Source organism: Molossus molossus, unplaced genomic scaffold (genome assembly GCF_014108415.1).
Source record: "Molossus molossus isolate mMolMol1 unplaced genomic scaffold, mMolMol1.p scaffold_m16_p_3, whole genome shotgun sequence".
Taxonomy (NCBI): domain Eukaryota; kingdom Metazoa; phylum Chordata; class Mammalia; order Chiroptera; family Molossidae; genus Molossus; species Molossus molossus.
This window is the reverse complement of record NW_023425366.1, coordinates 65629934-65654601: the sequence shown is the minus strand read 5'-3', so window position 1 is coordinate 65654601 and position 24668 is coordinate 65629934. Positions and strand designations below refer to the sequence as shown.

At 36.8% G+C, this 24668-nt stretch overlaps 1 protein-coding gene across 28 annotated transcripts in view; it reads left to right on the top strand.

The window, feature by feature from the left end:
• The window catches only part of FAM172A (family with sequence similarity 172 member A), a 419901-nt gene that overhangs the window by 250846 nt on the left and 144387 nt on the right, over nt 1-24668 (top strand). For 24 of the 28 annotated variants that reach the window (XR_004961727.1, XR_004961726.1, XM_036280332.1 and 21 more), the window contains one exon: nt 14539-14655. Coding sequence is in view for 24 of the 28 variants with exons in the window: in XM_036280332.1 (XP_036136225.1) it covers nt 14539-14655 (117 nt within the window). In the remaining 4 variants the exon portion in view is untranslated. Of the gene's footprint in view, nt 1-5336; nt 5422-14538; nt 14656-17974; nt 18081-24668 lie in introns of those variants that run through there. The other 4 variants (XR_004961729.1, XR_004961728.1, XM_036280346.1 and 1 more) reach the window with 4 other exon arrangements.

Below are 24668 nucleotides of genomic sequence, written 5' to 3'. Positions count from 1 at the left end.
GCAAAAGGGAAAACAATCAGTAGCCAATAGAATATACAAAAGTGTTTTCCCCTGTACTTCTTAATCAGGTCCATGGGAGAACTATTAAAATTTCACATTCTTCTCCTCTACAGTTTGAGCCATATGTTATATATATGAAAATATGCAGTTAAATCATACTGTTTTTATTAGCTAAAGGTATTGATTTTTTAAATGAATAATTAGGATAAAGCATTTTTACAGATTTTAAAGTTTTCATGCCACATGCTTTACATCCTGACTAAAAATGGACAAAAAATATTGCTAGTATAGTGAAGGTTGGTCTGAACAGCAGTAAAATATCACATAAGCACATGGACAGTTTTAAATAAAATGTATAAAGTACCTCTGCTTTGTGGTCCCCCAAACTGTTTTTCACTAAATGGGTATTTTAATGAGAATTTTTTAAAATTTTTTTTTCAAAGAGATACGGATATGTACATTATTCTGGGTTAATTTTTTTCTGTTCTAATTTTCCAAAGTGATTTGATAGTATTTATTGAATAACACATACATTTAAATATATTAAGCATGACTACTTTTTATCATTTCTTAGAAAAATCTTTCAAGGTTAATACATGGTTCAGAGAGAAATGTCTGTTATTTTTCTTACAAGTATTTTTCTTTTTCTAATTATTTCTACATAACATCATAAGAGCATTAGCTGATTTAGGTTCATCTCTGATCTTTAGTAAAACATCTGTCACTTACTAAGAATAGGTTCCACCTAGTTAGACTTTATCAGTTCATAAATGAAACAATGATTAATCAATATGGGGAAGCTTTTATTATATTTAACATTTTGTAATTTGATATGTTTTTTTTGGTTTGTTTTTTGTTTGTTTGTTTGTTTCTGGTACTCACCATCTACAAGCAATAAGATTCCAGCCCATTTATATTAGTTTTTTTTTCCTCCTAGAAGGATGTTGCTTTTGGCTATAAAAAGTTAATTTCAGATCTTGATATACTTGCATTAATTTTTGAGACATTGGCTGGGTGTAGTACAGCAAAGAATAACATGAACATCACACCACTGTGCTGTAGCTAATCGTTTATTACCTCAAGCCAGAGAAGCTGTGTTAATGTGAAGGCTGCAGTGTGTCTATGGAAAAGATGGAAACTGACAGAAAGTCTTAGAGACAGCTTCCTAAGAATTTTGAAAGAGGAACATGAGGAGAGGGGGAAACAATAGCAATGCTATCTGAAGGGATACATTTTAATACTCCTAGTGCTGGACATCTTTGGAAATTTTTATGATCAAAATAAATTATTATCTTGAATAACAGACTCTATCTTCTCTCCAGACATCTTTGCTTCAGAATGGGAGAGCTCATTGTAATGTTATCTTTTCAGAACCATAAGTGTTCTCTAAAAAACATATGACTGAGATGTTCATCAGCTGGGATGTTTGCTGTAATTCACCAATAAATTTGAATAATTTGACATAATTTCTGACAAAGATGAATGTTTTCACATTCATTTCCATAGTAAGGCAATGTCTACATGAAGGAACCAGTTTGACTGACTTTACCTGCCAAATTGATCAGAAAAAGAACAAAACAACAGCCATTTTGTCCGCTGAATTGAAGCAGCTTATGTGTGCGAACCACTTTGGTGGCCTATAAACCCCTGAACTTGTATAAAAGTGTGTCGCTTTGGAGACTATAGTATTAGAAAGAAGCAGAGCGCTAGAACATGTCATTGGGAAAAGTACACAGTGGTAAAGAGAGGGGCAGGCATTATCAGTTGTGGAACGTGGAGTCAGAGCTGGGCTTATCCCATGTTTGTTGAACCTAGAGGTGACATCTGGGTCATTTCACCTATTTTCTCGTCTGTACGCAAAGGAATTGTACTAATTTCTAATGTCCCTGACAACTTTTCATTCTTCTGTATTATAGGTAGAATCATGTTGGTATTCATTAATATTTAAACTGGTTTCAGTAAATTGCGATGCTACTTGAAATTTATTATTTTGTGTAAAAGACCATAGGAGATAAAATTGCATTGCATTTGTGACAATCAGGATGTAAATTTTAAGACTTTAAGGGCCCACTCCCATAAACAATAAAAAGTGGCATCAATGTCAAATTAACTTCTAGAAACATTTAGTTCAAGTACTGGAAAATTCAGCAATGATTTTATTGTCCTTTCTGTTTGAAGAGGAAAGGGACTAACAGATCATAGTACGTGCTGATGGTTGTGTGGGAAGAGTCAGGCTTAGGGAAGCTTTGCCTCTGCTGACAAATTTGTGACATAAAGTAGTATGGTCAATTTCATGACACCCACAGTACATAGCAACAGGTTAGGTTCTTGTGGAAGTGAGTTAGGATTTGAACTATAGAAATTCAACATTTGTTCATCATTCTTGTGCTGTCTTCTTTTTGCTTTGTCTATGGCAGTGTCTTCTCTTCTGCTCCTATTACACCCTTGATTATGATAACTTTCCCCACACGTAGTCACTTTGTTTCTTTTGCACTCAAGACTTTTTCTTATAACGTCTCTTGAATTTCACTTAGTCTCCTCCCTTCGGGCACATTGACATCTTGTTGATATTTGACCTCCGTTCTCTCGTACGTATGTGCCTAGAAGAACAACACAGAAGTTTTCCACCGCTTACCTCTTCAATAAAGTTTTGCTGAAAGCATCTCTCATTCTCCCATTTCCACACCATGTCTATTTCACTTATAATCTCATTAGATAAAATGTATGTGAAATTCTGTTTTGTATATTGCCTTTTATATTATTACCACTCAGGAAAATTAGTGTAAGATTTTCAGTCTGCAGTGCTGTCAATCTATCACCTTTCATGCACTACTTTAAAATTCCAAAAATGTAAATGAAGTTAATTAACCTGATAGGAAGCAGTGACATATAATTGACTTTCTAAATTAGTGAACTACTGACTCTTTTTTATATCTTTGCCATTTTATAGGATTTCATATTGGCTAAATTGGCTACTTTACAAAAGGTGTGATGTAATAGAAATTCTGCTTCTTAACATAATAAATACCGTTGCTTATTAAACATTCTGTACTGTGCTGCCTGCGTATATTTATTTTAGATTCTTGCCATTTTAATTATTTTATACTCATGTAACTGAGGCAATATTTAATGATAGTAGAATATAGATTCTAAATCATTGATGCAACTAGTGGAATATCCCCTGAAGAAGTGCTAATGAATAGACACGTGAAGAAAAAATGGAATTTTAAAAAATAGCCTAGAGAATAATTCTCCTTCACTCACACAGAAACCCTTTCTCAGTGTAAATTTTTCAGTGCCGTCTTGCATCACAGCTGTCATCAGATGTCTCAATGATAGGCGTCAGGGCTCTCCTCTTCCTGTTAGTGATCTGAAGTGCTCCTCCAGCGTTTCCATTGCGGTGGATATTGATAGAGGATACTTAGTGTACAGTCACTGTTGTCTGTAGTTCACTGGCATTGAACTTGGAAGTGCTCTTTCACTACATATAGTATATATACATGTGAAATGAAGGTGCAGCCAAATACATTGAGGTGTGAATAGCTGCTTTTATCCCAACCTCATCTTTTCTTCCACCTAAAAATGGATATGATTTTGTGCAAGAAATACAATCCCAACATGTCTTATCTCAAGTGAACATATTTCATATCATTTACTCCCATAGTCTTTTGTTATCATTTAAGAAATGTAACGTGATTTTATAAGAAAAATGATTACTGATAATCAGAATCATATTTTAAAATGCCAGCTTAAAAGATTCTTCTGTATTTGTTGGTCAGTAGACTGTTTAGTCCATGTAAGTAGTGAGTTGAATATAAATTCTTCCTGCAACAGTATTCACAAGAATGTTGAAGCAGGTACGCAAGCTTTAGGTATTTAGCATAAATTTCTAGGTAGAAGAGCCACCTGGAGATCCTTGTTCAAATATTTTTAAACAATATGGGAAGCCTGTGACTAATACTTATTATAGTGATGTCACTTTCCCATTTAAAAATGGATGACAACTTCTCCCCAATAACCCTCAATTAACACATCATATTTTAAGAACATTTCCATGGTCTTGCTTTACTGTATCAATGGGTCAGTGCCTACTCTAAAATCTAAAAATAAGACAACCTCTGCCGTAGATACAGATTAGATCAGTACCACACCATTTCTGCATAAGCCTGAGCCTACATTTGAAAAAATATGATCAAAGGAAGTTTACCCTGAATTTCTAGAGGCAAAAAACCTCAACATATCTGAGGGCAAAGTGTAACTAAGATCTGGAAAAGAATCAATATCTCAAATGTCTTCCATGTTGTATTTTATGTAGCACAGTCTTTATTTTATTTATATTATAGGGATTAAGGCTAAGATTTGAAAAGCTAAGGTTTTACTTTTACAGTAAAACCTCTCTGTCTATGCCCACCCTTCCTTTTCCCACCAACACCACCAGGTTGGACTTTATTGTAGCAGGCACTGGTAGTGATGCCTGCATACTTATGTGAAGTTTGGAATTATTTTGTGCCCTGGTGCATTAGGTCGAAATCACAAATATACCTTGCTTTACCTGACACATACATTTCATTTGAAATTCATTTCTCAATGGATTTATAGACTATTTCTTTAAAATTTGTGACTGGTTTCTTTATGCTTTTCCGTAGTCGATGCTTCATCTTTTAACTTTTTGGGAGAACACAAAATTTGATAGAATAGATAATATGGCATTAGATTGAGAGACTTAAGATCTAAGATAAATATGCTTAATGTCACAGATATTAGTGAGTTAAATTGTATTGTAATCTTGAGCATACCAACATGACACAGAGTGCTAGGCAGATTGGAGGGATGATTTAGATTTGAATGGACAGTATAGCCTGAGGTAGATATTGTGGTACATTGCCATTTGCTCCTTCAGTAGAGGACATGCTGCCCCAGCTCTTGGGAGTGCTTCAGCGGACAGCCTCAGCTGTCAGCCCCTTCAGGGATTGCTTTGGCTACTCTTCAGACCCATATTCAAAGACAGAGTCGTATGGGAGATTAAAAGCCAAGCCATCTTGGGATGACTCTGAAGGGTCATTCTATGTCCAGAGCTCTCCTGGGGTTGTGCAGGGCTGTAGCTGGACCTGCATCTCACCTTGAAATCTCTCTGCCCATTTCTGCCTTGTTCCCCTTCTTTCCTCAGATGTTGATCCTGAGGGCACTCCTTTGTAAATATCCTGCATGCGAAGTTCCATCTCAGAGTCTTTCCTAGGGAACCCAACCTAACGCGTGGTCTTTGTGTAAATACACCAAAGCAGACATCACTGTAACTTCTTAACCATTCTTTTTCTGGTTGATTCCATATGTGCCAGTCATTGCACAGGGATTGGAGATGTGGTGTTTACCTGGCAAAGATGGTCCTGTCCTCTTGGAGCCTACAATTCAGTGGGAAAGAAAGTGAGCAAATCATTAACTGATATAATCATTACTGGGACAGAAAGTGCAGGGTATTATATATGTATAGTCATGGTGTAATGACACAAGATTTGGAGTTAAAATATCTAGCTCTGACATTTAACTATGTGAATATGAGTAAGTTACTTTCTCTAAGCATCAGTTTCTTCATCTATAAAACAGGTATATATCCCCTGAATTACCAGCATACTTAACAAGTAATTGTTCTATATGAGATTATACATAAATATGCAGAATGTTAAGAATTCCTACAGAACTTATCTGAACCTCCCTTCTGTCCTAAAGAGTCAGAAATCACATCTTCATCAACTTTATAGTAATAATGTATTACTTAGAAAACTCGATATATTAGAACATTGCTTCCTCTGTTTATGTCAGGTAACAGAGTATACAGTCTTTAAACAATACAGGTAAGTGGGACCTGAATTTTTTTTTAAGAAAAAATTCAGAATTACTTTTTAAACTTTGGTAAAATTTTAGGTAGACTAAACTTCTATGTGGAAATTCAATGTAAAAGGTTTTTTCCAGCTTAGTGAGGTATAATGGACAATCAAAAATTGTATTAACCCTAATTCAGTTGATTGGAGCATCATCCAGTACACCAAAAGGGTGCAGGTTTGATTCCTGGTCAGGGCACATACCTGGGTTGCAGATTCGATCCTTGGTCAAGGCACATAAGGGAGGTAACCGATTGCTGTTTCATTCTCACATTGATGTTTCTCTCTCTCCTTCTCTCTCTCCTTCTCTCTCTCTCCCTCCTTCCCTCCTTCCCTCCCTCCCTCTCCCTCTCCCTCTCCTTATCCCTCTCCTTCTCCCTCTCCCTCTCCCTTCCCCTCCCTCTCTCTCTCCTCTCTCATTCTCCTAAATCAAATAAAAAAAATAAATAAATAAACATATCCTCTGGTGAGGATTAAAAAAAAAAAACTATATATGTAAGGTGTACTACTAAATGACCCTGATATCTGAATATATTGTGACATATTCACCACAGCTAAGCCAATCAACATGTCCATCAACTCACACCTAATGTAAATAAATGCTTTTAAGAGAAATTTGTTAAACAGCATAACAATCTCCTATACTTTGGTTATCTACTATATACATTTGTGGCAGGATATCTTATCCCTTTACCTTTCTTTTTCCCAGACCAAAAGAAAATTTCATGCTTTAAAACTTAAGTATATTAACATTCTCCTAGCTGAATGTATATGCCTGCCGCTGCCGAACCTCATGAAATCCTTTGTCACAAGTTTTAAACCAATGATTGACAAATTCTCTGCCTATATATACAGCAAAGTATTTTTTAGTATCTACCAATTAATAAAGGCTCATAAGTGATTTTTAAACTGAGTATTGTGAACATGCTAACTACTTTATTAGCATCAGAAACATTTCTTGGTATACAGTACATTTATAAAATTTTAGTAAGTTTTCTCATTCTTCCATAAGACCATGCCACCATTTAAACATCTTCCTTGCTAAGCTTGCCTTAGTTTTATGGACTGGCGATGTTTAGTCCTTACTTATACTTTTATGATATATTCACTTTATATATATTTGTTATAATTTCCAAATCTATATTTTATAATATCTTGCCTACTTATAATCAGTCTTATAACATTGCACGATAAAACGTTTTAATCAAGTAAGTCACTTTCATAAACCCTTACACTGTTTTCTTAATATGTGACCTCTTTTATTGTTTTTCTTAAAATTAATTTGCTATTTTCTTGATTGGTAGAGTGAATTTTTCAAATGGTTGCCTATTTTCTCATATCATGTATTTTTGTAAAGTACTGGTCTTCTTTCCCATCTGCCAGATTGTCAATCACTTAATATTTATTTATTTTTTCTTCTTTTAAACCTACCGTACACATGCTTTTTTGTTGTTGAAGGAGCCTGCACGTGGCAGCATGGTCTAGGCAGGAAAGGAAAAGGAAGTTATCATTGCTCTCTTCTGGCTGCCTGTAATAATAAATCATAACTTGCCATTCCCTAACTGGTGGCTGGAGACTTATCTTCATAAATGCATGTGACCCAAGGAGTTTCAGTTTACATACCCTATCCCTCGGGGTGCTTGCCTGTGGAGAGCCCTTTCCTTCCTGAAATTAGACAAAGGTTGTAGGAATTGAAGCTAGGACTTCAAAGCACAGGAAAAGAGAATGTTGTCTTATCCTGTTGCTACAGTGGAGCTCCAGCTGGCCATGTTTACCTACCCAGGGTGTGAGGCTGCGCGTCCATCTGTGAGGGGCTCAGCACAGTGCTAAGGCTTGCCCTCAAGTTTGAACTTAGGAACTTTTGGAAATATTTCTTGTATGTTTTCCTACATGGTTATTTTATAGTGACAACTATATAGGTTTGAGGTATATGTTTAAATTGCTAAGCATTGCACACACTGAAACTTTAAGATTTATTCATTTGCTAGGGTAACGTTTAACTTCTGTGTTTTGTTTATACATACAGAGACCATATAATTTATCATCCAAACCAGAATACTTTTAACAGTGTAAGAGGACATTATTAATCACTCCAGGTCAATAGGCATAAACTAGAACTGTCCTGGGCTAACTGGAATGTATGGTAATCCTCTTTATGCATAATTATTTCCTTTAAAAATATTTAAGCAAGCCAGAATCACTTTACGTAATTGAGGAAGTAGGGTGAGTGGAGTAGTTTTAGGACACTTTGTAACTGCTGCCCTATCAACACAAATGTTGATGCCACTGAAGAGTGTATAGATACCAAATCTGCAAGGAAGGATACATTTCAGAAATTAGAAATGATGCCCAGGAAATAATAATGGCCGTTGACAGGACTGATTGCTCCCTCGCTTTATGTCATTTGTCTTTCAGCTGCCCTGTGAGGTGACTACTATTGTTCCATTTTTATATTCTTATAATGATAAACCAACACTATACTGCCGTTCTCTGGACATTCTTCATATCTGCGATTATGTTTTAAAAATATGTTTAGCTACACTCCATCTATGTAGAAAACAAGGCAGTAAAGGGACTGTCCTCCCAGCTTGGCACGGCTAAGCCATGGCTCCTCTGGGGTGGGAAGGTGGAGCTAACACCATGTGGCTTCAGCAGTTCTGTTCTGATGTCCAAGTGCCTGGTGCTACCACTGGTCTAGTATTCTGATTACAGGGTTCTAAACAGACACTGTAATCCATTCTTTCTACTCCTCGGCCAGATGGTTTAACAATTATTGAACCACATACTCTAAGAAAAAACAGCCTTTCGTAATTTTTTTCTGTATGAATCTGTAACTTAATAAAAATATCTGTTTGTCATTAAATACATTTTAAGTTAAGCTTCTGTTGCCCACTATATTAAGAAAGGAGGATGTACTTAGTTTATACCTATAGGGTAGTTTGCATTTTTTCTGGGATCATTGGTCTTAACTGTATACTTTGCAAGGTCCTCTGCCACTTGCTTTATATTGAGTTCACAGTATCTCTGTGAGTTAGGTGTATTTCTCATCTCTCTTCTACCTGTGACGAAATTGAGACACAGAAAAAACTGAAATCATTTATTCAAGGTATCATTACTAGATGTGGTAGAGCAGGGATTTGAACCCAGGGAATCTGACTCCAAAGTCCTTGACCAAACCACCGCACTCCTTATGAAGACTACTTACTTGAAAGCTTCTACTTTCAAAAAAAAAAAAAAAAAATTGTGAATGCAGAACTGTGAGAGCTGAATGTCATACTTGTCTGAATTTCCTGCTGGGCAGTTCAGTTTTCCTATTTCATCTACCAAAGTGTGTGTATTTCAGCTGTAATCACTAGAGATACTTCAAGAGCCTTGGATGACAGAACCAAGGTTTTAATGTTGCAGCAGAGACGATATTTGTTCTGTAAGTAACATGCTATTGGGATTGACTTATGCAAAAGAATCTTCAGGAAGACATTAACAGACATTAACAGCAGAGACTCTGCCAAACCCAGTGTCGGCTGATTAGTCATCTTGGCCCAGGGCACGTGTTTAACCCAGTAGGACTGATAGCACACAGGGCAGTGTGCCACACACTAGGGGAGGAACAAGCAGACATGTGAAGTGATGGGAGAGAGTTCTGGTGAAAGCATAGTGGATCAAACCACATAAAGACTACGTTCAAGTAGAATCACTGAGTGTAATTATAATCTTCATAACAAGAATGTGAAAAGATGCCAGCTTCTCAGACTTTTCCAACCTTTGAAACAACTTCATCTGAAATCTTAACTCAAGGAGCTCTAGAGAGAGCTAATCTATTTATATACATATATTTTTTAAGAACCTCAACTGTGCTGTTAACTGGAGCCATGATTCATTCATGCTCATGCAGTAGTAATGATCCTCAGATTTATAAATGTACACTAGTGTCAGATCCTAATCTAAAGGAAACATGCATTATTTGATTTTCTCTCAGAATATTCTTTCCTGTACAAGTGATTCACATGCTGTAACCTTCCCAGTGCATATGTGTAACACATGTCAGAATTTTTTTAAAAGGTATTGGCTTTTGCTGATGAAAGACTTTAAAGCATTTCCCTTAAAAACATATTTAAAACGTATTATATATGCAAATAAAAATCTGGGCTTGCATGCACATATATACATTCCTACCCCCAACCCACACTGGCCTCTTTCAGAAGGTCCCCTTGGACTTGAAAATATAAGACCTATTTATTCTAAGAGCCATGGCTGCTGGGACATGAATATGAGAAAATGAAATTATCCATTTCTTCTCTTAGGTTAGGTCAAAGATAACCCAGTTTAGGGTTCAGTTCTTCTTTAGGTTGGGAGTATTGACTTTAGTAGTAGGTTGGATTCATAATGTCCAAAACCCAAAGCCCTCAGCTAGATATGTGAAATTACTTCCAAATAGTTCATTGCAGAATTTCCTAAAACAGCACCATCTCCCTGCCTTCAAAGTTTATCTTCTAAGCTAAGACAAATGGATAGCAACTTGTACATTTAATTTAGTAGAAGTAAAAATTCCATGCGTTTCCTTTGCTAAAAGTAGCTCATGGTAGAGTTCTGGAAGAAATGAATCCGAGGGAAAAGTTACAACAGCCTGTAGGTATAAAAAAAAGAATTAAGGAACTATTAGAGTGACGTGAAGTATTTGGATTTGGCCAGGTACTTGTGGAGACAGTAGGCAGGTACATCATTTGAGGGCCTTAGAGAAAACATAGTAAGTTAGGTGGACAGAAAAGGTCTCCATGATTTCTGGGGAGAGATGATAGCAGTGCTGTGGGATGGCTATAAGGCACATGGAGGGAAGCAAAGATAGTAGCAGCTCCCCTCTCGTCCTCTGGTCTTCATCTCGAAAATACTCTTAACAAATAATCCCTAACTTTTCCTATTTTGTTACAGTTACATAATGTTTAAAATATTACTCTTACTTGAAAGAAAAAATAATAATAGGTTTTTTATTTCTTCTCAATTTCAAAAATTTTAATAACAAGATGAGCCTACATATGGATGGTGTATGTTTTTAACCTGTTTGAAGAACTTGATATTTATTGGGCTGGTTAAGTTTTTGTCAGACTTGGAACATGCAATACAATGAAGGAAAGAGATTGTGTGCAAGCTAAGGTGAGAATATTATGAATAAATAAATAAATAGAATTGAGGGGAAACAAAAATATCAGGTGACAACATAAAATATTTTGTATTCTCAAATCATCAATGTGATTTACAGAAATACATAATTTTCCCTCTTATCCTAGACATCATTTATTTTAGAACTATAATAATAATTTTTAAATGCTGTTGACAGTCTGTTTTTGATCATGATTGATTTCTATCTTGGCATGCTTTTTATAATTTCAACATTCCTTACTGATCTGGATTTAGATTTTCTTTTTTACCATTTAAAGAAAATGTCCAAGTCAATGAAATGCACCACACATGAAAAAGGAATTAACCGAATGAGTTCATTTATATGAGTATTATGGTATGTTACTGGGAAATAGATACATATGATACAGAGGAAAGAACACAGGCTAAAGTCATGGTCAAGTGTCACTTTGTATCTGTGTGACCCTCAACCAGTTTCCCAGCCTGAATTTTCTCTTCTGCAAATGGAGTTTTGCATACATTTCAATATTATTTCAGAATAAAATGAGAATGAATATGTATTCATTTTGAAATTTGTAAAGAGCAACTCAGATATAAAACTATACACATACAAATAAAAGCAAGCAATATTTTAACTGTAACCTTACCTTACACATCGCCTATTAAACTATGGGACTTTAGGATGTTGTTGTCTGGGGTATCAAAATTATTTGTCACATTTATCCAACTCTTGATCCCATATTGAAAATATTAAAACAAATATGGAATGTCCTTTCACTTTGAAATATTGGTATAGATGTTAAATTCATCTTAATTATAATTGTTTAAAGGAGTCATTTAGCAGGTATTTCATAATTCATTCAAGAATACATGGAAACATTGAGATCACATGGTCCTTTATCCTTCTTAGAGACTAAAATCCCTTTGAAAACCTAATGAAAGCTAAAGATTTTATCCCAGAAAAATTTTTGTATCATATACAAACAGAATTTTGCAAGGAATTTCAAAGATGTTTATATGATCTACATTTAGTAAGACTTTGGTGATAAGGCTTTCTCCCTTTCAGATTTCTGGTTTTTCCAGACTATTATGGCTTTCTATTATAGACCATTATAGGAGTTGTTTTTCTGCCCTCCTGAGTCTCCATCCATTCCTCATTTTAGCTATATTCCATCTGAAGTCTGTCTCTTAAACAACCTTGATTCCTGTGTTCAGTCTACCCCCATTATTACAATTCTCTACACTTTTCATCAGTGCTCATTCCCAATGGAGGTAGTAAGGGAGGGAAGCAGGGAAGGCAGGCTCACAAATGTAAGAAGTCTTTGGACAGAAATGGCATTGCAGGTAGTTCTAGCACTACCAGATGAGGCTGCAGCAAGGCTGGGACGGGTAAATAGCCTGAAAAACTAAACTATTGAGATTTTCACTGATTTACAGTTTTAACCCTAAACAGTCAAATACTTGAATTTCTTTGTTACTGGGTTCATTTGTAAATAGCTCTTCATTGATATCCTCTTTAATTTAACCATTCCTCACCTCTAATAATATAATATATAGCTAACTTTTAAGCTGTGAAGGGCTAGAACAGTGTACGGGATTTTCATGCTGGATTATATGATCTGATGTTATGTAAAGAAAAGTTGCACATCATCACTTCTGAGTATGAAATGTCAGCCAGATAGACAAACAGACCAAAGTTTTTCTTCTCTGTTAGTCCATGTAACAACTGAATATTTTTCCAGGTTAGTAGAACATTAATCCCCAGATTTTCTACTTTTGCTACTAAATCCTCGGTATATTCAACATTTAATTTTATATTATTTCACAGACGGTCCTCAATATTTAGTGTCTTCAGACACCACTACCTTAAATAAGTTGCATATGTTACCAACAACCACAACAAAATCCAGGGTAGTTATTTTTAAAGGCAGACATATTCTTAGAATACCAGAAGAGCATGTTTTTTGTTTTTGTTTTTTGTAACTTCAGCAACAATCAGTCTAGATCTCCAAAAGCGTTACTGTTTAGAAAGTGAGAGTAAGGACGTATAAGTTCTTCATGAGCCAGGTGGAGTCACTGCTGTGAAATTTCCCTTTTATTCTCTAATGTTGGTTTAAATTTTTATATTCTAGTGCCAACATGATCCAATGAGAGTCTATTTTAAAAATAAAATCTAGAAGAAGGTAGCAAACTACTTAATAATGAATGTGAAGAATTGAATTAGAGTATTATTTAATGCTTTTAAATATTACTGATATTGCAAGGTCAGTTTTTGTAGTAATATTATATGTTGATAACCAACATTGATTTTAAGATTTCCACATTATATAAGCAGAAAACAACTGGGAACACAGATTCAAGGTGTGGAAATGCTGCTGAGGCAGCATTAACATGGATTAGATCCCTATGAGAGTTCAGTGGGAGGGGATGTGCATGTGCAGGGTTTGAAGGAATTTAAAAGCAAGAGAGACATTTTTAATTCAGAATGCCAACAGGCATCATTTGGCATCAGAAGCACAGCTTACAATGTTCTTCGTATGAGCTTTCATCACCATTCAGAATTCTCCCTTTTTTAACATGGTACTATATTTTTGATATGCAATTCATAGAAATTAACAATAAATGATAGAGAAATCGCTTCTTTTACAGGGAGAAAAAATATTTGATGCAAGGAAATAGAGTATGCTATGAAATTCAAAGCTACTATTTATGTATTTTAACTGTAACTTTTTATTAAGCTTTCTTACATTTGTTGTGTCAAATTAGGGTCACTAGTGTCAGTAGATATAAAACCTTTTATGATTCTTTTAGAACTGTTATTTTTCCGTTTCCTTATCTTATAGACCACTGATGAATTCTTCAGTTTCTTCAAGTGGCTCTTTTTCAAATTTTAAAACCATTTAACTTTCTAGTAATAACATTCTACAGAAAGAAGTTAAAGTGAATAATTTGTCAACATAAAAAATACATTGTAGAGCAAATTTATATTGATAGGCTTTGAAGAGAAAGATCTTTGTGGGCCTTTAAAACACCAAGGAATTTACAGGGCCATCCCGAAGAGCAGGCTGGTTCAATAGAAGTCAAAGCAAGATCTTTCTTTACTTATGTGCCATCTACTGAAAATTAATACGAGTTAGTCCTAAGTAGCTAACAGTGAACTATAGGTACTACTTCCCTGAAGCATTGAAATAGGAAGTGATAGAAGAAACTGGTAAAAGAAACCCTCGTGGACTCCTCCTTTTCCCCCATGATCTCTTTAATCCTTGAATTGTCAAACCATATGGAAAATAATAGAGCTGCGTAGTTCTAAAACTTAACTGGAATTATCTTTTTAAAAGAAAATATTACATTTTTTCACATCTCTGGACAAGAATAGGGCATGTGTTCAGTGCATAAAAGAGTAGCTTTGAGCAAGAATGCATATTGCTTTTTTCTTTTTAATATATTATTACCATTATCTATGACTAAGCAGGCTACACCCAGCAGAAAAAAATTATAGCCAATATTTTATTTTATTTTTTTGAAACAGATGATTCAACGAGAAGCAGATGTAAAAAATAAGGTAACTGCTGTGGCGTTGACAGACTCTGTTCACAATGTGTGGCATCAAGAAGCTGGCAAAACGATCCGAGAATGGATGAGAGAGGTGAGACTGGGTTTTCAGTGCTGAGATGAATGAGCGTGAGCCTTTATATCTGGAGCCCCCACCAACTTATATCACCTCCCACCCTCACACTCCCTTTCTAGACGCAGAACACTGAGAGGGAATAGAAAAAACTAGACATATTTGAAATAAGAGAAAACCCTTTTGAAGAACAAATGTCTTGAAAGCCCTCTTTCCTTTTTTGGCTTTCTAGAGAAGTATACACGGGGAACTTTGGCTGAACAAGGTCATGATCTATTAAGAGATTATTATTTCCCCGTATTTAATTTTTCCACCAGTTATTTAGCATTGATGCTGCTTAATTACAAGGAAGAAACTTAACTGTACACTGGGTCTCCTCCTTCCTTGAAAGGTGATCAGTAGTATGTGCCATTCTTAAATAGATTGGCTCACTGCTGCCAGTAGGGGGAGAAGAAGTAAAATCTGAAGTAGTTTTTTTGCCAGGCTCTAGAGCTAGAAGAAACCCAGTGCTGGTCATGGTCCAGCCTCCGGTTAAGAAAGCTTCTTGTTACACTTTTTAAGGGCTATTGAACCTGAAAACTTACAAGGATTCATTGAACCATGTTCCCACTAAAAAAAAAAAAGAAAAATCTGTCAGCCCATTATTTCTTTTATTCCTATTATAGATAAACAGCTGAAGATTTTATTTATATTTACCTTTCTGATATTATAAGCAGTTGACATCAGACATTTCATACTATAGCAATTGTTTAGTCAAATCACATATTTATATGAATGAACTGGTTGACCTTTCTGATTTTCTCCCGGCTTTTGTTTATAAAATATACACACACTTGTTCAGCTGACCTCTCACCATAGCTATGGTGGGTAACGTCTGCCAGCACTCATGGTGCACTGTAAGGACCAGAGACTTAATATTTGAAGTTCTGAAAACTAGAACTAGGCTGTATAATCCCATGGTGGTGTTATCATAATACCACCATTCTGTTTAAAGGTGGATTTTTTAATCTACACCCAGGTGTTTTCTGGCCACATTACTTTTCATAGTTCTTCTTTATAGTGTATCTGCATCCTTAATTGTCTCTTCCAAGGGTTTCAACTTTCTCTAGAGAAATTGTATGTATTTCATGCTGATACTTTTTTGTGCTATTTATGTGTCCAAATGGATACAGAGACAGCTTCCAGCACTATGTCAGTAGTAAGGTTAATAAATGAGCTGTTAGTACCTTTTCCTTCCCACACAGCCAATGTGAAAAGTAGGACCTGTCCCAAACTACAAGCGTCCCTGTTCATTAGTTTATAAATTAGACATTCTTTGTGTCTCATTCTAAGTGACAAATATAACACAATTTATTTAAGTTTACTTTTTTAAGTATTCTAAGACTGGATTAGGTGTCCTCTTCAAAAATTAGAATATATTCTATGCATTTTTCATTTGATTGAAATAGGCAGTAGTTAAAAGCATCTTTTTAAAAATTATTTAGTTTTGTTACAGATGTTTGTCCTTTTCCCCCCCTAGACACCCTCCTCCCGATCCAAAAGCATCTTAATTTAATCAAAACTGCCATTTATTTCTTTGCTAATAGCCTTCATAAAATTTTTTTAAATGTTATAAAATTTTACAAATGAATATCACTTGGAAAACTCAGCTCCCTTGATTATACCTTAGGCATGAAGCAGCTTAGAGAGTTTTGTATTATGACGTACCAAAATTCAAACCCAGCTTAGTACCTACCTAAGTGTAGTCTTGGGCAAGTTATTTAATATCTTGAGATTCAATTTTATCATCTATAAAATATAATACCCACCTTGCAAACATGATTGGGAAGTGACATATGTAAAAAAATGCACAGTTGTTGGCACTTTAAAGAAGTTTGGTAAATCACAGCTATTGTTGTTACCTTCTTATCCCCAAATCATGTGAAATACATGAACTGTATTTTTCTTTTGTTCTATGAATGATTTTCATATTCAAAATACCTTACAAAAGGAATGAAGATAAATTAGGAGAACTGAGTTTTTATAATGATTCTGGCTTAGTCATTTAAAGTTTAAATCAGTAATTAAGGATCAAGCATGTACCAGGTGCTTTGCTAACACTTACAGTCTTGGGAAAGCCATTTGGCCTTTTTCTGCCTGTTTCATAATTGTGAATTAGGGATGATAATTCATATTCTATCTACGTTCTGAACTATTTTGAGAAGCAGTGATGATGACCAAGAAGAAAACACCTTGAAAAGCAAATGGTATTATATAAAGAAATGAACTGTATTTTTATAGAACATACTATCCCAGAGATAAAAATTATTAGGTCATAGTTGATGGAGCTTTGAAATTATCTCTGCTCAGAGCTCTTCCCTAAAACAATAACAAAAAAGGAAACTATAGAAGACTATGCCAGACATCCTTGTGAGAACTCACTAAATGTGTGACCCCCTCTTGTAGAGAATTTATGTGGTTTGGCAAGATAAGAGTCCAGTGTTTCCCAACACTTAGGATGAAACTCCATCCTCTCTTCTTTCACTTTTTTTAGTCCTTGTCCATTCTGCAAGACTCTTTTTTTTTTTTTTATCCTCACCTGAGGACACTTTTTTCCATTTTTTGTTCAGATAGAGTGGGAGGGAGAGAGAGAGAGAGAAACATCAATGTGAAAGGACACATCGAGTGGTTGCCACCCACACGACCCAACCAGGGCCGTGGGCAAACTGCAGCTGAGGTACGTGCCCATAGTGGGAACCGAACCTGGGTCTCTCTGGACCGCAGACCGACACTCTAACTGCTGAGCCAAACCGGCCAGGGCACAAGACTCTTTAAGTAAGGAAGACAAACAAACCTGGGGTCAGTAAATAGAAAGGGCTGTTGTCTTGAGCTCGGGTCTTGGGAGAAGGTGTGGTAGGGTAACCTTTGTGTCCCTCCGTGTCCACTTCCTCCTCACCTCCTGCGCTAGCCTTACTTGGAATCAGTTCAAAAACTGAGATTTTTGTAAATCTCTCCAGAAAAACACCTTAACTAAACTGGAATGTCATCCCTGAAAACAGCAGCCTAGTTATAGATGAAGCCACTTCAGGCCTCTTGATAGCCGGCTCCATTGTCTTAGAATTTGGAAGTAGGGCCGTGGCACAAGTTGCCTACTCACTGCTGTTACACTGCAAATGAGTAAAACTGGTTTCTGCTTTGTAAGCCAGTTTAATTTAAGAAGATAAAGTTAGTGATGTTAAGTATTTGTTTACTGTAAAGAAGCTGATTTTTTAATCCTGTCCACTAGCATACAGAAACAATGTTAAGTACTATATATATTTTTATTACTTGTATAATTGTAAAATAACAATTTCTCTTCAAGAAAGAAGGTCAGAGAGAGCTTCTTTTGGCAACTAGTCCAAGTGAAATCTACTCCCAGCCCGAAGACCAAGCTACATACTAAGCCAGCCTCATAGGAGAGGTGAAAAGTGAGCAGAGGCAGCCCCTGGGAGACACTTTCACCTCAGGCTCTAGGACTGTAAGGGCTGAGTGGGCAAGCGTGAGCCTGAAGGCTGTTGTTCCAAGTGAAATAAGCCAGACACAGAAAGGAAAATTCTCCAAGATTTCACATATATGCAGAATTTTTAAAAAGTTGAGCACATAGAAGCAAAGAGTAGGACAGTGCCCAGCAGTGGCAAGGGAGGTGAGGAAATGGGGAGATGTTGGGCGAAGAGCACAAAGCTGCAGTTATGTGGGTTGCATAAGTCTAGAGACACGATGGTCCAGAGTGATGACTTTACTTAATAACATTGGATTGAACACTAGAAATTTGCTCAGAGAATCGATTTCAGGTTTTCTCACCACCCCTCCCCCCTATACACACACACAAATGGCATCTGTGTAAGATCTGTTAATTAGTTTGACTGTGCTAATAAATCATTTCACTATGTATATGTATATCACATCATCATGTTATATACCTTAAGTGTATAGTTTTTATTTTTAAAAATAAAAAATAAAAAAGACCAAGTGGGCAAATGTCATTTCCTGACATAGCCCGAGCTCCTGAAAGTCTCCAGCCAAGCCAGTGTATGGTTCTACATAATGTCGGGTTCCCTTACCTGTCACCATACAACTCTGTGTTTCAGTGCTGGAAACTCAACTTTGTGAATTGCAGTTGTTCTTGTCTGCAGAGACAATACCTGCCACGTTAAAGATCAACGACTCAGACAAATGAAATAAAATGGAATAAAATCCTAAATTCACCAGGGCAACAAGCATCTACAAATACTTTCAAATGCCTTGCATAGGAATACCTACTGTCTACGTTCTCTTTAAACATAATATACCGAACTCTAACATTTTATAAGAAATTTTAATTCATTTCATGTCTACACAAAAATATTGTCAACTCTTTGTTCAAATGTCAAAGAGAGTCACTCAGTGCTGTGGCCTAAGGGCACTTCTAATCTATATTAATAGTTCCCAAGCTTTTGGATTTCACGAAGAAGACAATTTACAACCCTCAAATCCCATAAGGTCATAATTTCAGAGTGAAAGATCTTTAAATTAAAAACACAACTTTAAAAAACACTCATTTAGCCCTGGCTGGTTTGGCTCAGCGGTTAGAGCGTCGGCCTGCGGTCTGGAGAGACCCGGGTTCGGTTCCCGCTAAGGGCACGTACTTCGGTTGCAGTTTGTCCCCGGCCCTGGTTGGTCGTGCGGGTGGCAGCCACTCGATGTGTCCCTTCACGTCGATGTTTCTCTCTCTCTCTCTCTCTCTCTCGCTCCCACTCTATCTGTACAAAAAATGGAAAAATATCCTCGGGTGAGGATTAAAAAAAAAAAATAAAAAAAAAAAAAATAAAAAACACTCATTTATAGTGACTATTTTTCTCTTTTTCCCTCAGACCCACAGAAACTCTAGTTACATGATCTGTCCCAGTGTTCTGGCCCTGAAAAAGGGCTTCTCTCTGTATGTTTGTTGGTTGGGATGAGACTCAGGCATGGCTCTGTTAGTACCTCTAGTCCAGCATACCCCTTGTTGTCTGCTGAGGCACCTGAGAATAAGGTCTCCAGGGACTGGGATCACACTCCAGCATGTTTGAGATTAGATAGGGTGGGGTTTGGGGTTTTTTTTAATTAGTTTTTTAAGTTCTTACCCAAGGATATGTTTAGACAGAGGAAAGGGACAGAAAGATAGAGACAACAATGTGAGAGAGAAACATCGATTGGTTGCCTCCTGTACATGCCACAACCGGGTGTTGGACCTGCAGCCTTTTGGTGTACGGCAGCCTTTTGGTGTATGGGACGATGCTCCAACCAACTGACCCACACAGCCACATCTGGATAGGATTTTCTTAGTGAGCTGACTCTGTCACCAACACTCCACTAGTGTTCATCTCCACTGAAGAACTAGGGTAGGAGGCAAATTGGGCATTGAGAAGAGGGATAGAATAAGCATTAGAACAGTAACAGAGATTTGGTTTCTAAACAGAAATACATGTCAGAATAGGGAGTTACATTTGATAAGATGGAATTTCAGAGTTTGAATTAACATATAATGGCTGTATCTCTTTCTCATAGTTCTTTCTTTACATATATATCCCAGTATGTTTACATTATTTTATTTCATTATATTCTATGACATGACAAACTAATTTTTAGCTTGTTTTGCCCATTTTTCTTTTTTTTTTTTCCCCACATCTTTATTGTTGGATGTAAAATGTATTACAGATGTTCCACATTTTTCCCCCATTGACCCCCTCCTCCCCACTCCTGCCCCCCTCCCACCTTTTCCCAAACTATTGTCCGTGTCCATTGGTTATGCATATAAGTTCTTTGGTTTATTTCTTCCCACCCCCCCAACCCCTTTCTCTTTGAGGTTTGTCAGTCTAGCAATGAATTTGTGCTTCTTAATCCCTTCACCTTTTTCATCCATTCCCCCAACCCCTTTCCCAACTGGCAACCAACAAAATGTTCTCTGTATCTATGAGAATGTTCCTGTTCTTCCTGTTCATTTTGTTTGTAGATTCCATTGTTGATAGATATGTATTCATTGCCATTTTGTTTGTTCATACATTTTATCTTTTTCTTTAAAAAGACCCTTCATCATTTCATAGAATAACGGTTTGGTAGTGATGAACTCCTTTAACTTTTTCTTGTCTGGGAAAATTTTTATATGTCCATCGATTCTAAATGACAGCTTTGCAGGATAGAGTAATTTTGGTTGTAGGTTCTTGGTTTTCATCACTCTGAATATTTCTTGCCACTCCCTTCTGGCCTGCAAAGTTTCTTTTGAGAAATCAGCTGACAGCCTAATGGGTACTCCCTTGTAGGTAACTAGCTGCCTTTCTCTTGCTGCTTTTAGGATTCTCTCTTTGTCTTGAACCTTTTGCATTTTGATGACGATGTGTCTTGGTGTGGGCCTCTTGGGGTTCATCTTGTTTGGGACTCTCTGTGCTTCCTGACTTGTATGTCTGTTTCCTTCACCAAGTTAGGAAAGTTTTCTGCCATTATTGTTTCAAACAGATTTTCGATTTCTTGTTCTCTCTCTTCTCCTTCCGGCACCCCCAAGATGCGAATGTTGGCGCGCTTGAAGTTGTCCCAGAGGCTCCTTACACTATCCTCATTTTTTTGGATTCTTTTTTCTTTTTGCTGTTCTGGTTGGGCGTTTTTTGCTTCCTTATATTCCAAATCGATGGTTTGCTCCTTGGATTTACGTACTCTATTATTGAAGCTATGTAAATTATTCTTTATTTCAGTTAAAGCCTCCTTCATTTCTAACTGTGCAGCGATCATTTCTGACTGGTACTTTTTTATGCTCTTGAGGCCCTCACTGAGTTCATTGAGCATCCTTATAAGCAGTATTTTGAACTCAGCATCTGTTAGGTTGCTTATCTCCATTTCGCTTAGTTCTTTTCTTGGGGTTTTGTTCTGTTCTTTCATTTGGGACCTGTTTCTTTGTATCCTCATTTTGCTTCTGTGTATTACTTAATGAGAGGTATGGGGCTCGCTGAGACCCGATGCTGCTCGTTTGAAAGAATTTAGGAAAAACCTGAAGCAGGATCCAAGACAGGCCAATCCTATGGTTAAGCAAGTAGCAACAGCTTGGGTGGGCTTGAAAGTTGTGTGGGGCGGGGTGGGGCGGGGCCTCATGGAGTCAGCAGGGCGGGGCTACCAGTGTGAGCCAGGTTGCTGGAGTCCCAGATATGGCGACTGTCTGCCACCCCAGGGAAGGGCTCACCAAAGGAACAAAGGCCTCTTACAGCACGTTTGTCCCCTAGAAAGCCCCCTCTCCAGCCCTCGCTCCAGTGCCAAACAGCTCAGTTCTTCCCTGTATGTCTCTGGCGCCCCTCGAGCTGCCTCCCCTCCGAGCTTAGAGGGAGAGAGTCCGACCAGTCCGTGCGCGGGCCCTTTGGGAGCTGCCTGTGGCTCCAGCCAGGTCAGCTTCCCTGAGCCTCAGTTTCTGCTGGTTTTTCCAGCCAGAAGTTATGGGGACTTCTCTTCCTGGCACTGGAAACCTGAGCGGGGCACCTGGTGTGGGACAGGGACCCCTCAGTCCTCAGGAAGGACCTTCCCAGCCGCGGGAGCCTCCTGATTTTTATCCGCCACACGTGGGTGTGGGACCAGCCCGTCGCGCCCCCGCACTGCTGCGCCGCTGCCGCCACCCCTCACGCCGCCGCCCCTCCTACAGGTCTGGATGTAGCTCCTTTTTTTTTTTTTTTTTAATTCCGTAGTTGTAGGACTTCCATTCAGCTTGATTTCAGGCGGTTTTGGATGATGGTTGTTCTGTAGTTTTGTTGTAACTTGGATGTGGTTGTGGGAGAACGCGATACTGCGTTTCCCTACGCCGCCATCTTGACCGGAAGTCTTGCCCATTTTTCTATATATTTTTCCCAAGGCCAGGCAGGATGTATAAAAATTTCATACATGCACACATGCAAATGTATGCATTCATCAAATTTATGGTATCAAGCCTTTAAAATTCTATACAGGTGCTTTGTCATTCCTAAGAACTTTGAGACATACTCTAACTATAGAGTGTTTATTTTCTATCTTATTTTTATGAGAGATCAAAGCCTAAACATGTGCCTAGATTAAAAACTGAAATTTCCGAATCATAAAATGTTAACTTATATTTTGCTTTAAATGTTTAAGTTAAAGGTGACCTGGATAAAATCCACTTTGTTCAGCTTTTTAAAGTAATGATAACGAGTAGAAAATGATTAATCACCTGCACATTGTAATGTACCACCACTTTTATTAATACTAGAAATATCCTATAAGACATAGTTTTACATATGTGAAGTGTAGGTGAGCAGTATTAAGAGTGACATATCACCTGGGTAATAGCTGACTTTCATCAGATTCAGAGGTACTACTAGAATGAATAATAATTAAAATATATGCCTAATCGCTGCCTGTCTGTCGGTAGTGCTAATTGCTGTCATTGAAAAGACTGAATTGTTTAAGAAAGAGAGAGAGAAAGAGAAAGTCATTCTTCATTGAAGCTATCTCCCTGTATCATTGGGAGCCTATTTTTAGTACCTATAGAAGTCATGATTTTTGAATTTATTAGAGGCTGTGATGAATGATAAAACAAATCATCCATTTACATATCTTGACACTACTTCGGAGAATACTTATTTCTTACAAGCAAGTGTCACATTGTATATAAAAGCTGGCTAATTGTGTGCTAATCTTCTGCATTATCTAGAACTCTCAGATGTGGTATTCTTTCAATAGTAATATTAATTTTGCTTATTTCAAATGTATGAAATATCTTCTAAAACCCTATTTCTTTTATAATTTCTGTTCTCTTACATTGTATAATTTTGCATTCAGCTGCTAATTAAGATTAGGAGTGCAAGTTAAGAATACATATCCACTTTAAACCATCAAGCTTTTGTAATACATGAAAATACTAATATTTTATCTGTTTTAAATGTAAAAAGAGAGAAAGCATTTAAGAATATTACTAGATATTGTGTTTGTTTTCAAGGGTTTTTTCCACACAGTTCAATAGTTTCATTGATCTACTGTTTCTTACAAAAATCTGCCATGCTTTGTGAACTTCACTTTCTAATCTCATACTGCAACCCTTCCTTTATGTTATTCCTGCTCTCCCTGGTCCCAGAACAGTAGGGTTGCCTTGACAAATCTATTCAAAAGCCATTCCTTGGCCTTTATTGGTGGGGACTGGGGCCTTTGAAATTCTCTCCTCACTGCAACACAGCTGACATCTTCTTCCAGACAGAATGAATTAAAGAAACACAATAAGACACTTGATCTACCAGTCAAGGATCTTTCCACAGTGAGGACGGATTCCATGGTGCACAACCAGGGCAGCAAGCATCTAAAAATACACAATACATGGTTGTTTACCAGAATAGCAATCAGCGATTTTTCCAACATGATTGATAGGATGATTTCTTTTAAAATAAAATCTGTGTGGAAATTCATTGTGTGTGTGTGTGTGTGTGTGTGTGTGTGTGTGTGTTGAAAAAAAATTTTTAAGCCATATATGAGGTTAATCACATTTTTTAAGCCAAACTTGAAATCAGACTTAAAACATGTGGGAGGAATATAGATTATTTTTATTTCATTTGTCTGAGTTGTAAATCATTATTGTCTTAAAAGTTGATCTTTAATGTTGAAGGCTTTGTGTCCTCAGACACACAGCTACAGTTCACCAACTGTGCCTCTTTTGAACTGTATAATACATCCCTCATTGAACCAGATTGAAGTAAAAATTAAAAGATGGTATAATTATATGGGCTAGATTTTGAGAAGTACAAAATCTATTTCTTCTAGTGTTACAAAGACAAAGAATACACTTTTTAAATGTAGCTATTTTTTCACATATTCAAAATAATATTTATTTCCATCTAAAAGTTAATAATGGACAACCTTTTAGTTTCTTTTAATCATAATCCCAGCTTTCTCTTAGGAATATATTACATCATGGTTTACAGAAGGTTACATGTCTTCTTAATGTCAGCACACATGATTTGCTGAATTGTAGAAGGTAAACTTTTCCACAGTCATGTTGGTCATGAATAATTACTAACTGT